The sequence below is a fragment of the Moschus berezovskii genome, chromosome 1 (assembly GCF_049115385.1).
Source record: "Moschus berezovskii isolate FMDL1 chromosome 1, NW_MosBer_1.0, whole genome shotgun sequence".
NCBI lineage: Eukaryota > Metazoa > Chordata > Mammalia > Artiodactyla > Moschidae > Moschus > Moschus berezovskii.
The window spans coordinates 71,052,843-71,068,829 of NC_142460.1; the positions used below are offsets into that span (position 1 = coordinate 71,052,843).

General features: G+C 35.2%; 1 protein-coding gene across 5 annotated transcripts in view; it reads right to left on the bottom strand.

Annotated features, from left to right (window-relative positions):
- Nucleotides 1-260: 260 nt before the first annotated feature.
- The window catches only part of CBLB (Cbl proto-oncogene B), a 232,229-nt gene continuing 216,502 nt past the window's right edge, over nucleotides 261-15,987 (bottom strand). For all 5 annotated transcript variants that reach the window (XM_088836714.1, XM_055417906.2, XM_055418073.2 and 2 more), the window contains 2 exons: nucleotides 15,258-15,377; nucleotides 261-3,042 (listed from right to left, as the gene is read on the bottom strand). In XM_088836714.1, the coding sequence (XP_088692840.1) occupies nucleotides 2,783-3,042; nucleotides 15,258-15,377 (380 nt within the window). In that variant the 3' untranslated portion in view covers nucleotides 261-2,782. The remainder of the gene's footprint in view (nucleotides 3,043-15,257; nucleotides 15,378-15,987) is intronic.

The window sequence follows — 15,987 nt, forward strand, 5'->3', positions numbered from 1 at the left end:
TATGTTAGGGAACAGGGGAGAGAAGGTTAATGTTGGCCACAATCTGTTTTAATTATATAAATGATATGTTGTACTGGCTTTAAAAATAATCATATTACCAAATCTTGAGAAATGGGAGGAATGTCAAACTTTTTGGATCACAGTGAAACCAAACCTGGATCATTTCCAGCCATTAATGGCTAGTCACTTTTATGATTAAAACTGTGTTTTTGTTTAATTATTTCCTCAAAAAAAATTTTTTTTTGAGTTTGGTAAGTAATAGGTAGCAGTAAGATTTTCATGACAGTGTTTGAAAGAAAGTTTCCCTCTTTCCATTCCATACACATTTTGATTTGGTCTTTTTCACGGTAAAACTAATGGTTGCTATTGAGAACTAGGTACAGAGAGATTTTGGTGCAGGCTAGTAAGTTTTCTTGCAAAATAGATTTTTAAAATTTCAGGTCTAAACTTACTATAGTGTCACTGTTTTTTTTTTCTTTCATTGGAAATTTTCACTCATTTTTAAAGATTGTTTGAAAGAGATTATACTATGCTTTCTAACACTCACATTTTACATCCTTCCCTGATCTATTAAGAATGTTACAACAATGTTATCACAATGAAGTGGCAACTTTTGGCTTTTAGACTGTACCAAAGATCAGCAAGTCATAAAACAAACAAACCTAAACACAGTGCTATTTCAGCATGACATCAGAAACTAATAAAACAAATGAAAAATCATGATGATATAACACGGAGTTCATAAAGTGATGGAGAATTAGCCAATGCAATTTTTAAAAGTATAAAAACTGCCCTCATATACTTACTTACAGGAAGAACATTTAAGGCAAATTAAAAATTCTCTTCCAGGGACATGAACGAGCTCAGAATCAGATGAAGAAATTAAAACATGAGCACAAACTATCCAAGGCCTATGACTCCTTAAGTACCTCATGTTAGGAGACCAAGTTGTCAAGTCAGGGCATGTGTCAGCTCACAAAGAAATGTGCTGGTTCCCTCCCCAGGTCAACACAACGACTAAACAAGTCTTGACTTAGTTTCCTTTGGCTCTGCTACACGTTTGGTCACAAGGTTTCAAATCCCAAAGAGGCACTCATTATCAGATGCATCTTTTTACATCACACTGTGTGAAGTTAAATGAGTGACAGAAAGGTGCACAAACCCACAGGTAGTACACATTTAGAAGACCACCTATGGGTCTAGCATTTAACACAGACCTGGTTTCGTCTCAATTCTTCACTAAATAGTAATTAAAAAAGAACACTGCCTGAAAATTCTGAAGCACTGGTGGAAACATTCCTCGCTTTTGTCTAGCAGAGACACTTTTTGACCATCAAAAGTGCAGATAAAGGATAACAGAATACCACAATGCAATCACTTTGTGATGGTTTGTGCTTTAAGAACACAGTGCCTGACAGCACGGAGCACATCACAGGTGCCCAATAAATATCTGTAGGTTTAAAAGTAATAATGTGGTTTCTGAAGAACCTACCTTCATTTTGCAAAAAAGGCAAAACTATATAAATTTCTTTCAACTGACTGGATGGAACAACGTGGAGCAATGAATGAGACTCTAAAAATTAAATATGAACTCTCATTTGATGGTAGAGAGAAAATTACTACTAAGAATTTTGCAAAAAAAAAAAAAAAATTGCCACAGTAGCATTAGCACTTAACAGTGCATCAAAGATTTGCCATTTCCACTGCAAGATGAACTGGTTCCTAAACTTGTTAGGTACCAGAGTGTAATCACTGAAACAGGAAATGAAGTCTGTTCCACTTTGGGAAAGGTATGCTCATAATTATATCTGAAAATTACTAATACACTTCTGGGAGATAGCCCTCTTATTCAGTATGCCTCATAAGTAATGCAGGCATAAATATCAAAGGACCTCGTTATGTAACTTTAGTATGGCATTGTCACGTGCAAGTGTATTTCTCCCATCTTTGCAGTAGTTGCTTTCCAATATTTCAGGTTGTTTTTTTTGTTTCTTTTACAGTCATTACACCTCGAGGATGACAAAGATGAGAGTGTGGAAGATTAAAGATCACAAAACTTATACCAAAAAGGGAAGCTCTTCTATATCATATGAAAATCCCTTATAAAAGGCAGTTAATTAACCAAAAATGCTTTATACATTCAGATTTTCCCCATCTCTCAACAGTGATGGTTTCCACAGAAAAGACTCAGTAGTGAAGGCCACACACTTGTTTTGCATTAGTTTGATATGTTGAAAATCAGAACCTTTAAAGCATCTTGTAAATGGGAGAAATGAAATTGGACCTGGGTAGGGGGCTGGAATGGGAGCAATCACAATGAAAATGTGACTTCGCTGTTGACGCACACAGCAAGCGAGCTGGTAGGAAATGTTACAGCAGACCTGACCACTGTACAGAGGGTTGATCAAGAACACAGTACAGGTATCAAAAAAAACCCAAAAATCTGAAAACAAAACTAAAAAACTGCAACTTTGCCAACTTGTAAACAAGGAAAAGCATTTCACAGATTCAAAGTTCAAGGGAAGTAAACGTCTTTAAATTATTTTTGTCAGTTCAACCCTGATTTAAAAGTATGGCTAGCAAAAGTAAGGAAGCCGCAGCCCTTGGCATCCTGAGCAAGCAGCAGCTGTCTTCTGAGAAGCAGCCACTTCGAAGCCTCTCTTCTCAAAGATGCCACGTGAGGAGGAGAAAGCTACTCTCTCGAATCCCATCTCACTTTTCTCTCCACATGCCTGGGATAGTCAGCGACTGCTTCGCCTTCTGGTCTTTATGATCTTGGTTGCTATAGATTTAGACGTGGGGAGACTGGAGGGGGGAAGGCAAATTCTCGGAGGATGCTACGGGCCACTTCCACATTATTCTGGGCTATCTCTAAGGCTCTTTTCACTTCTTCAAAGGCATAACCCTCTCCCATGAGTTTTGCAATTTTTGCATCAACATTTTCCAATGCTGCCTCAGGCCCGTGGGGTTTTCGGTGGTGAATTTCTGGTGCAGTCCTGCGGGGTCGTGGTTTAGGAGGTCTGGCTGGTGCTTGTGAACCATCTGAGTAGATTTTGAAGAGTATTTAAATAAAGAGATAAAAAGAAAGACATTATACATCAGTAGGATTTCATTATTTTATATTAAAACAGTTTTTCATTGTTTCTACAAAAAACATTTTTATATACTGTGGTTGAATAGGTTATATTGTCCCTATTTTGAATGTCAGGAAAACAAAGGTAAGGTGTGTTGGAAATTTGAGAACACAAATGTCTTCCCACTTCTATATATAATTCTTTACATCATATGGAATAAAAGATATAGAAGGGAAAAAAATAACCGAAAAAGAAAAGCTTCCACTCTGGCAGTACAGTCACCTTCTCTACTACGGTGGAGATAATTTCCTGGGAAGTTTCTGGAAGGAAACTGCTACCAGCTCAAGGATATTCCTGCCAGAACATCCCCATCAGGTCCTACGTCCCACCCCATGTCAGAAGCAAGGCTTCTGAGAAATACGCTTTGCAGCAATATTTTTCCAGTTAGAATGCTGGAAAGTGAGGCCTTACTGATGCTGGGGGGAAATAATGAAATAGCAGATGCTTTGAGATAGCCGTTAGTCAATAGGTTGGTGCTTTGCTGAAATACTTCATCCAGATTCCAATGTAGAAAGCTTAGCTTGAAAAAAAGCGAAGCCAGCAGAAACATTAGTGGAGAACTGGGTTCCACGTCAGTCTCTTGATACTCATTTCTCAAACCAAATGACACTGGTGTCCAAAAATGGAAAGTATCTCATTAAGAACAAAGAAAATATAGGCCACCACCCTGCAGATCACCAGGAAGTGGGCTAGCAACTTAAGGGGGCACTTTTATCACAGATTTCCATTTATCTGTATATGGTATGTAATATCAATAGCCTAGATTTTAAAAAGAGATTAAAAGTTGTCTTAAACCCATAAATGTTTGATGGCATAAATTTGACAAGACAGATACCAATATTTATTTAATGCTCTTTTTCTTAGATGACTGACAAGTGCAACATTCAGGGAAACAGTTAAATAAATGAAGAAGTGAGGTTAGAACACAAATGTCTCATGACTCCTGTGCTCGTCCTGTCCTTCCTGATCTCTACTCCCTCGCCAACTTTCCTGATGGTGTCTGGAAATGCTGTAAGCTATTTTCAATAATAAATGTAAATCCAAGAATCATCTGATACATTATTTCATAGTTTCTCAAAAGTAGTATATTTGTCTGAGAAGGTAATAAAAAAACTATTTGCAATTCTAGCACTATCAATATAACATACACAAAAGCCTCCAGGATGAAAATATTTAGTTCTACACAAAATTGGATGATAGTTTTGTTTCTTTCTTACAGAATAATATCTAGTTTGAAAAAATATTATAGATAAAGCTCATTATACTCAGACATAAGAACACACATTAGTTTCTGGTTCTTGGTAAAGTCTGTGCTATTTTGTGTATCTGTAACTAAACATCTCAAATTATTATGGTCTAGTAAATTGCATCTCTTACTGGTGAGGTTTCATTTATTTTTCTATTAAGTATTTCCATTAATGTCATGCAGAGATGGACAATAAATTATGCTTTGCTTCTAATCCCTTCCCAAAAAACTATTAGAGATTCTAGCAAGACTTCCTTTAATCAGTTACCACAGAATTTATACATTGAAATACTGTCTGTTCTGGCTTATTTTTCGGTGTGAAGAGGACCTAGAATTAAATACAAAGTTAAATTCCTTGTACTGGTAGATTTTGAAGAATTTTTCCAATACTGTTCTTTTGTTCCTGTCTAAAATACTGAGAAGGGCACATGACTATTAAGCATTTTTGGTAAGTATAGCTGTGTAGACTACTCAACTGGGAAAGATGCTGTAACAGCAAGACATCTCATGGTATAATAAAAAATTAAGTTTTAGAACTTTTAGATTTTAGACTTAATAAACACGTGTCTTTGATCTTGGTAGATGACTCTAAAAAATATGACATCTATCACCAGGAAAACCCCCCAAGAAATCTATTCACTCTGTGAGGCTGCTGTTGGCAGTACTGGCCAAATGTAATGGGAATGTGTAGATGATAATTTTTTCTTGAGAAAGTTATTCTCTTCTTAAAAAATCATAAGTACTAAGCATAATTCAGGAAGCCCAAGTTGCTGCTGCTGCTAAGTCACTTCAGTCGTGTCAGACTCTGTGTAAGCCCAAGTTAGGTTAAACCAAATGTTAGGGAAAATAGAACACCCCACAAAATGATTAAAACTAGAGGAGTTATGGTATCTCCGGTCTATTTCAAATATCAACTAGAGGAAATGATTCAAACCACTTGTGGAAAGAATCACAACAGATTTTGGATATATTTTCAGTAAAAATGACAAACCTCTGAAGCAAAGATTAGTTGTCCACAAATACATTTTTTTCTTTAAATATAAAACTCTTATATATATTGACTTATTTAACCCTAGTCCTAGCCACCCTAACCTGATATGTCTTTGGAATGTTACAGATGCCCTGAGTTGAACCGTATCATGTATTAGAGCCCACGAATGGAAGTAAGTGGATGCTATAATGTAACTTTTTGCCACCTGTTATATATAAATTTCTATTTATTGCTGAATATTTTATTCAATTTGGAATGCTTTAATTTTTTGTTTGTTTTAATTGGATAGTGTAGCTCTGCACCAGCAACTGACAGCTACAACTTTTCCAGGTAAGGATGTCAATGAGGAGCACCACTCAGACTAAGATTCATCTCTGCTTGGCCACTAAGATTTTGAGTGACTTTCAGCTAAGTAAGCAGTTCGCTTTTATAATTTTCACTCTGCAAAGATACTTTTTTGTCTCCATTAGAGGTGTAACTTATCTCTTCTCAGTTAGTATGTGAATTAGTTAATGTAACGCTTGGTATATGTGCTGAGTAGACTTTGAAAGAGAGGACAATGAATTAACATCTGTAATGGTAACCACTATACTCAAATGCTATATAGAACAGCAGTTACTATAAATCAATAGGGATTCAAGTGTGGAATAGGAAAAAAAAACCTGGAATTTTTAGTGAGCTCTTATAAACTTTTAAGCAAGACACCAACAGGCATGATCTCTTACAACTTGAAGAGTAACCTTTAAGAATTAAAAAAAAAAAAGCACCTGTTAAAAAAGTTTCATGCTGATGATTATATCAAATCACTTAAAGCCAACCCCTCTCTCTAGACACCTCTTCCTAAAACTCATGGGCAGCCTTCACTGTCTCCACTTCTTTCTCATGGTGTCTAAAAGAGGAGACACCAGGTCCTTACTCACGTTGGAATGTGTAGATGATGGAAAGGAGCAGATGAACCGATCTTAGAGTTCCCTCAAAGGAGTTATGTTGTAGTTTTGTAATACACTGGAATGACTGTGAATTTTACAAGCTCTGTGGGGAATTCTGTACCTGAACACCTGTATCCTTAAAAATATGATTGGAAGCACGTGTGTGTATTCTGGGGTCACTGTCCATGCTCATGGTATTTTTGAACTCCTGGGAGTAAGGACAACAATATCCAAGTAAGTGCAAGAAGATGTAAAGCCACCAGATACAAACAGTACATCTTCCTGGTCACCAGTTATCCTCAAGGATATGAGAGACTTATGTTTTTAAAGATGGAAATGTAGATATACCTAGTAAAACGTAAAATTTGTAGACATTTTTGAAATAACAAAGATTTTTAAGGCAATTCCCTGCATGTGGTGGTCCACTTAAAGCCGTAATCCCCTTGTCATTCAGAGTTAGAGCATTGGTAGGGAAAAAGATTTGAGAAGCGCTAGTGTGACAGTATATCAAAATGATGGACTATCATACAATAATTTAAAGTGACACTGACATTTCAAAAAAAGTTTAATGATTTGTAAGTAAGGTATGATACTATATTATACTGTGGAGTATGATTTCCACTGCGTGAATGTGTGCATGGTCAACCATTAGAAAGAAGGCCTCCAAAATGGCAATACTGTTTCTATTGATGACATGGTTCTAGGTGACTTTTGCTTCTTTTAATTCTACTTTATTCTCTAATGTCCATGTACTACTTTAATAATTTTAAACAAAGCTTCAGATTCTGTCTACTTTGCTTTTACAAGTCTGAATCCTAAAGAATCTTGAGCTTCTTAAACTCAAGAATCTCATGTAATCAAAATGCAGTTTTGAAATCGCTCCCTACAATTTTAGATTTCTTAGTACCCTCTTCCATCACTACTATTCCTTCGCTACTGTTTTTGATTTTTCTCATAGGTATCTCCAAACTCAGCTTAGCAATCATTATTGTATGAATGGATGAGTTAAGTTTTTAAACCTAACAACAACATAAATAACTGCATACTTACTGAATCAAATCCCATCATGTATTAGCTTTGAGACCTTGGGTACATTACTAAACTCTGCTGTGTCTCACCCATTTAAGTTATAGCTAGATCTTTATTCCATAATAAATTTACATTTACTTATAATTTACATATTACATTGTATTATATTTATATAAACTACTCAAAACATATTAAACTAAATTCTGTTATCTATATTTAAAATTATAGGTGCTAAACTGTACATAATCTCTTTTAAAGTTTGAGATATAATTTCTAAGATTATTTTAGTAATTCACTGCCAACACTTGGGATGGACATCAAGAGTCTTGGAATACATATTTTTTCATGTATAACAATATCTGAGTATTAAAAATAACTCATCAGGACATAAATCTCATTTTATTATTGACACATAAGTTGGATCAATTATTTCTCAAACTCATTATGTAAACTTGAATTGCTGCCACTATCGATATACTATCTAATTTTAGAAGGACATGTTTTAGATACAAAGTTTTTACTAAATTACAAATATCTTCACATACACTATAGTAGGTAATTATGATTGTTAAAAACAGAGCCTAGGTTATAACTTTTTTAATACATTCAGAAAATTGTTATAGAAGAAGTATTAGTATATTAGTATTATGTTTGTAAGAAAAATAACACTATGTTCTGTGGTTTTAAACCTGAAGTTGTATATAAGGAAAAACATTTTAGGTAGCTGAACTAAAGTAAAACTCTGTAACACTGCAATTTCCTTTGTTGGAACATAAAACCTTAAAAACACTATCTTAAAACATCTCTAATAACAATACACAATTCCAACTCTTATTTGAAATGAAGCCACAGTTTCCAATTGAGGTCTTAATATAAAATTCATTCAACATCTGATCACTTTTCCTTTAAGTTAATGAAGGAAAAGTAGTACTGGAATTAATTACTTTTATGAGACCTCCTTAATTTTGCAGGTATACTTGGTAATAATATCTATTACAAACACATTTAATACAAGTCATGTGCTGAAATTCTAGCATTATTTTTAAGTGTTGCCTTAAATGTCCTTCTAAATACTAAGAATATTAAAAAGCTCATCTGTACTCATCAGCATGAGCAAAAACACATCATCATTATGACTTTGTATTCTGTCAGTTGGATTCCCTGAGTTTTTAAAGAATGGTATTCAAACTGTAGCACATATGTCTTACAACAAGAGAAAAGCAAACTGAAAAATGTGTAAAAGCTCCTGCACAGCTAGTATAGACATGAACCCCATGTGAAGAAATAAGCAGATTATTAGCAAAATAATAATTTTGCTAATAATTTTTATTATAATAATTTTGCTAATGTCACCCACATACAGATATACAGGAATTTAACACAAGCTGGCAAAATCCACTTATTAACTATCATTATAACATATTCATATCATTAAATATTGTTACATCTAAAAATTTTAGAGAGTTATAAACTTTTGGAGGGGGAGGAATAAAACATTTGGAAGGCTCTTTGTATATGAAGACATGCACACATCTTTTTTAAGGAAAATACTTTTAAATCAATTAAATTTTTGGAATTAGAAATATTCTTTTCATAAAGTTTATATACATAAATTAGTCATCATCAACTGGATCACCATAAAAAATAGAAATGGAATTTATAAGATGCAGCAAATTATACCAGAATCCTCAACAATCATCTTAAAAAGGTCTTAATAGTATAAAAATGCTACTGCAAAATAAGTGCTGCTAGTATCCCAAAGGCACATATCATCCAGTCTCAAGTTTATGATGGAAAGATCTAATCCAGAAGGCAAGCTAAGTCCCTCTCCCAGTGTGAAATAAACTAGTGGACAGCTTGGAGCTCTGTGAAGGCTCATGTGAACAAGTATCTTGCTGGAAAAAAGTATCTTATTTTCTGTGGTTTGACTGTGTTTGTAAAGAGAGTTCAAGGAGTCAGTTGAAATATTTGATGTTATAGCTAGCTGAGACCCTCAAAGTAATTCTCAAGGCTAGTTTTTCACTCCGGTAAAAAGCCAGTTCAGGCTTCTGGTAAATGCCTATCTGGGGATGTTTCAACGGGTTTGTCACTCAAAGTTCTTCCATGAAATTTCTAGTGTAATACTAACTGGAGTTTCTACCAGTTGAAATCATATATGTAAATGATGTTATTCTGGGCTAAATAATACCTGCATGCTATGGTGTAAACTGTAAAGCTGTGAAAATAGAATGTTTAGGCCACAATCCTTCTTGTAACTTGAGAATATGTTTCTGTTAATACAGAGCTGGTGATACAGAATGTTATTTTTAAATCAGTCATGGCACTCTTCTCAAAGTTGTATTTTAACATCTCAAGGAATTTGCTTTATTTTCCATATATATATAAGTTAGATACTGTCTCTCCTTTCTGACTTTCACATTTTTCCATCATTCTGGATATCTTCCCTTTCAACTGAAAATAGTATTTCAGTGGGTATCCATGGATATATCTGAAATACTGGACTGGCTAGAAGTAAACTGGTAAAGACAGCATGGACCAAAATTTGAAAAAGTTAGTAAAATTTTCCAAGTTATATTCAAGTGTGAAAACTGATGAAACTATAGAGGGATTTTTATGCATCTCCCATGCGTGTCATCAAGTACAGAGCTATTGTGTTAATAATTCTCAAAGCAGCTGTCTACCTTAATTTGGATGTTACAGAATGGACAACTGTTCACTGTTAACAAATCTGTGAGCTGACTTTTGAGCTTGAAAGCAAACTGAATGCAACAATACATTAAAAAGGATCATACACCATGATCAAGTGGGATTTATCCCAGGATTGAAAGGATTTTTTCAGCATCCACAAATCAATTTGATATATATCACATTAACAAGCTAAAGACTAAAAACCATATGATCATCTTGATACAGAAATGCTTTTGATAAAATTCAACATCCATTTCTGATAAGAACTACCCAGAACGTGGGCATATAGGGAACATACCTCAACATAATGAAGAACATACAGGGCAAACCCATTGTGAACATCATACTCAACAATGAAAATCTGAAAGCATTCTAAGATCAAGAATAAGACAAGGATGCCACTCTTGCCACTTTTGTTCAAAATAGCTTTGGCAGTCCTAGCCACAGTGGAGAAGAAGAAAAAAAAAGAATCCAAATTAGAAAGGAAGAAGTAAAAAAAAAACAAAAAACTGTCACTGTTGGAAGATAGCTTGCTACTATACACAGAAAACTGTAAAGATGCCACCAGTAAATTACGAGAGCTTATTAATGAATTAGGTAAAGCTGCAGGATACAAAATTGATATACAGAAATCTGTTGCATTTCTATACATTAACAATAAAGTATCAATGAAATTAAGAAAACAATCTCATTTACTGTCACAACAGAAAGAATAAAATACCTAGGAATAAACCTACCTAAGAAGGCAAAAGACATACTCTGTAAACTATAAAACACTGATTAAATAAATTGAAGGTGATGCAAACAGAAAGATATATTCTGTTCTTGGATTGGAAGAATAAATATTGTCAAAATGACTATACTACCCAAAGCAATCTACAGATTGAATGTAATTCCTATCAAATTAGCAATGGCACTTTTCAGAGAAAAAATTTTGAAATTTGTATTGAAACACAAAGGACTTTAAATAGTCAAACAATCTTGAGAAAGAAGGATGGAGCTGGAGAAATCACACTCCCTGACTTCACACTATACTACAAAGCTACAGTAATCAAAATAGTACTGTACTGGCACAAAAACAGACAACGTGAATCAATGAACAGGACAGAAAGCCCAAAAATAAACCCACTCACTTATGGTCAATCTGTAATGAAGGAGGCAAGAATATGCAATGGAGAAAAGACAGTCTCTTCAATAAGTGGTGCTGGGAAAACTGGACAGTTGTATATAAAAGAATGAAATTAAAATAAGTAGTAGCATATACAAAAATAAACTCAAAATGAGTTTAAAGACCTAAATAGAAGACCAGGTATTATAAAACTAGAGGAAACCAAACAAGGGATTAACTTCCAAAATATACAAACAACTCATCCAGATCAATTTTTACAAAACACAAAAAATAGGCAGATCACCTAAAGAGACACTTTCCAAAAGAAGACATACAGATGGCCAAGAGGCACATGAAAAGATGCTCAACACTGCTAATTATTAGAGAAATGCAAATCAAAACTACAATGATATATCACCTCACACAGGTCAGAATGGCCGTCTACATTTTTGTCTACAAATGATAAATGCTGGAAAGGGTGTGGAGAAAAGAGGACCCTCCTACACTGTAGGGGAGGATATAAACTGGTGCAGTCATTATGGAGAACAATAATATAGAGGTTCCTTAAAAATGAAAAATCAAGTTACCATATGATCCAACAACCCATTTCCCAGGGATATATCTGGAAAAGATAAAAAAATTCAAAGATACATGTACCCCAGTGTTCATAGCAGCACTATTTAAAGTAGCCAAGATATGGAAACAACCTGAGTGTCCACTGATAGATGAATGGATAAAGAAGAGACTATATAGAGACACATACATAAATACAATGGAATATTAGGTAGCCATTAAAAAAGAATAATACCACTTATACCAACATGGATGGACCTAGAGATTATGATACTAAATAAAGTAAATCAGACAGAGAAAGATAAATGTCATATGATGTCACTTACATGTGGAATCTGAAAAAAGTGATATAAGTGAATCTACTTATGAAACAGAAACTCACAGACATGGAAACAAATTGGTATAAAAGGGAAAAGGAGCAGGGAGGGATAAATTAGGAGTTTGGGATTAGCAGATACATAGTACTATATATAAAATAGATAAAAAAACAAGGTCCTATTGCATAGCACAGGGAACTATATTCAGTTCAGTTCAGTCGCTCAGTTGTGTCCGACTCCCTGCGACCCCATGAATCACAGCACGCCAGGCCTCCCTGTCCATCACCAACTCCCGGAGTTCACTCAAACTCATGTCCATCAAGTCGGTGATGCCATCCAGCCACCTCATTCTCTGTCATCACAGTCCAACTCTCACATCCATACATGACCACGGGAAAAACCATAGCCTTGACTAGACGGACCTTTGTTGGCAAAGTAATGTCTCTGCTTTTTAATATGCTATTCAGTATGTTGTAATAACCTATAATGGAAAAGTATCTGAAGATGAATATATATATGTATATTCATATATACACAGTACACATATATAAACATACAAAAAAGATCTTCACAACCCCAATAATCATGATGGTGTGATCACTCACATAGAGCCAGACATTCTCGAATGTGAAGTCAAGTAGGCCTTAGGAAGTATCACTACGAACAAAGCTAGTGGAGGTATTGGAATCCCAGTTGAACTATTTCAAATCCTGAAAGATGATGCTGTGAAAGTGCTGCACTCAATATGCCAGCAAATTTGGAAAACTCAGCAGTGGCCACAGGACTGGAAAAGGTCAGTTTTCATTCCAATGCCAAAGAATGCTCAAACGACTGCACAACTGTACTCATCTCGTAAGCTAGCGAAGTAATGCTCAAAATTCTCCATGCCAGGCTTCAAAAGTACGTGAACCATGAACTTCCAGATGTTCAAGCCGGATTTAGAAAAGGCAGAGGAACCAGAGATCAAGTTGCCAACATCTGGTGGATCATCGACAAAGCAAGAGAGTTCCAGAAAAACATCTGGTTTATTGACTATGCCAAAGTCTTTGACTGTGTGGATCACAATAAACTGTGAAAAATTCTGAAGGAGATGGGAGTACCAGACCACCTGATCTGCCTCCTGAGAAATCTGTACGCAGGTCAAGAAGTAACAGTTAGAACTGTACATGGAACAACAGACTGGTTCCAAATAGGAAAAGGAGTATGTCAAGGCTGTATATCGTCACCCTGCTTATTTAGCTTATATGCAGAGTACATCATGAGAAATGCTGGGCTGGATGAAGCACAAACTGGAATCAAGATTGCTGAGAGAAATATCAATAACCTCAGATATGCAGATGACACCACCCTTATGGCAGAAAGCAAAGAAAAACTAAAGAGTATCTTGATAAATGTGAAAGACGAGTGTGAAAAATTTGGCTTAAAACTCAACATTCAGAAAACTAAGATCATGGCATCTGGTCCTATCACTTCATATAGATGGGGAAACAGTGACAGATTTTATTTTTTTGAGCTCCCAAATCACTACAGATGGTGACTGCAGACATAAAACATGCTTGCTCCTTGGAAGAAAAGTTATGACAAACCTAGACAGCATATTAAAAAACAGAGACGTTACTTTGCCAAAAAGGTCTGTCTATTCGATGCTATAGTTTTTTCCAGTAGTCATGTATGGATGTGAGAGTTGGCCTGTAAAGAAAGCTGAGCGCTGAAGAATTGATGCTTTTGAACTGTGGTGTTGTAGAAGACTCTTGAGAGGCCCTTGTACGGCAAGGAGATCCAACCAGTCCATCCTAATGGAAATCAGTCCTGAATATTCATTGGAAGGACTGATGCTGAAGCTGAAACTCTAATACTTTGGCCACCTGATGCAAAGAACAGACTCACTGGAAAAGACCCTGATGCTGGGAAAGAGTGAAGGTAGGAGAAGGGGATGACAGTGGATGAGATGGTTGGATGGCATCACCGATTCCACTGTCATAAGTTTTAGTAAACTCCTGGAGCTGGTGATGGACAGGGAGGCTTGTCATGCTGCAGTCCATGGGGTTGCAAAGAGTTGGACACGACTGAGTGACTAAACAGAACTGATACACACACATACACACACACACACACACACACACACACACACATATTCAGTTATATAACACTTTGTTATACACCTGAAAGTAACATATCATTATAAATCAACCGTACTTCAAAAAAAAAAAAGTCAAAATATATTAAAAAATACTGATATAGGACAAAAATTTACACAGGAAAAACTTCTGATGCCTCTAATTGTGAGACAACTATACTGTTTTAATTGTTTAATATGTGTATGTTCAGCATAACATCTGTCAGTTACTCTTCCCTCCTCCCTTGTATCCAGCCACTCATCCAAGAAATATGTAGGCACTCCTCTGGACACTTGGGGATATAGCAGTGAACCAAATCATGAATATATCTTTAAAGCATTAGTGTCTGAGTGAGGAGATAAATGGTCAAGCAAACAAATTAATGGAAGGTGGTATTAAGAAACATAAGGCAAAAGAAGGGGAAAGTGACTGTGTAAAGTAGGGGGACCTATTTTAGATATGGTGGGTCAAGGAAGGCATCCTGAAGAAGCAGATCAGCAGCACTTCATTAATAAAGGCTATGAGTATGACTTGTAGTTACTAAAATGGTATATCCTCTTATTGGGTTGGTCAAAAAGTTTGGGTTTTTCTGAAACGTCGTACCAAAATCCTGAACCAACTTTTTGACCAATCCAACACTCACTGACTGGCAGCTGAACATTGCATGGTAGCCCTAAATAAGCTTGCAAATTAACAGTCTGGTGTTAATAGTAATTCTAAAGAGATTTTTTTTCCTTTAATGGAAAAATAAGAGAACACAACATTTCAGTGTATATAGTCATCTCTCCCATTTCTCGTATCTGATAAGGCAAAAAAAAGTTAGAAAATGAAATATTTACTTACTTGGCTGCCTTGGATCTTTCCATGAACTCAGTTAAGAGAATGAATTGATTTTTGAGGCACAGAACATGCCTTACTGACAGATCAAAATTAAGGCTTAATTTAAAATTTTCTGTGAGACAATTCTATAGGCATTCTTCACATAATACATGCTTTATGGGCAAATGCAAAGGTGATAAAAATACTTTCTTAGGCTGGCAGCACTCGTTAAATTATATAATGAATGAAAGGTGCTCTAAAAAGCACTATGCAAATGTAAGGTATTATTATTATTAGCCAACTCACCTGAAGATGAAGGAAGCGGATCATAGTCCTGTGATGCTCTGTTGGATTTGACATTTTCACCTGGTAATCTCCTAGCAGGAGGCAAAGGAACTTGGCCACTTGCTGGATCAAAAAAGGGATCTTAAAAATAAAGATAATTTTCAGATTAAAACTATTATCTTTGCCAACTGGCTGAAGAAGACAATTAGAAATTCTCTGTAAAGATCAGTTTTTGAAAGTAAGAAAACATTTCATGACTGATAGTAACCATTTTCTAATCTGCCTGCATATTTTCTAATTTATTCATCACTTGGTCAAAAATGCTTTTCCTGTTTTTCCTAAATGATGCAAACTACTAATTTTGTATCTTTCAGATCTATTTGATGGTAAAATTGTTGAGGATAGAAACTGTTTCTAATTTTAATTTTATGCCCCAATTTGTCCTGTACAATGAATAGAAACTGCTGTAAAGTCAAGGAGAAAAAGTGGATTTTGAATTTTGCCTTTTTATAGTATTATCATATCAATTAATCTCTCTTAAGCATTAGGCAGACATAATCTGTAAAATGGACTTGACATCTAAAGGACAGGGACCTTATCTTACACTCAACTGTGTTTGAATTATATCTCCTAACAGAAACATGGTACCAGGCACACTGCTTGGTAAATAGCCTGCACTTCAAAGATACTAGTACCGAAAATTACTTTAGATTCTGATTTTTCATAAATTCAAATTCTGTGAAATTTGTAT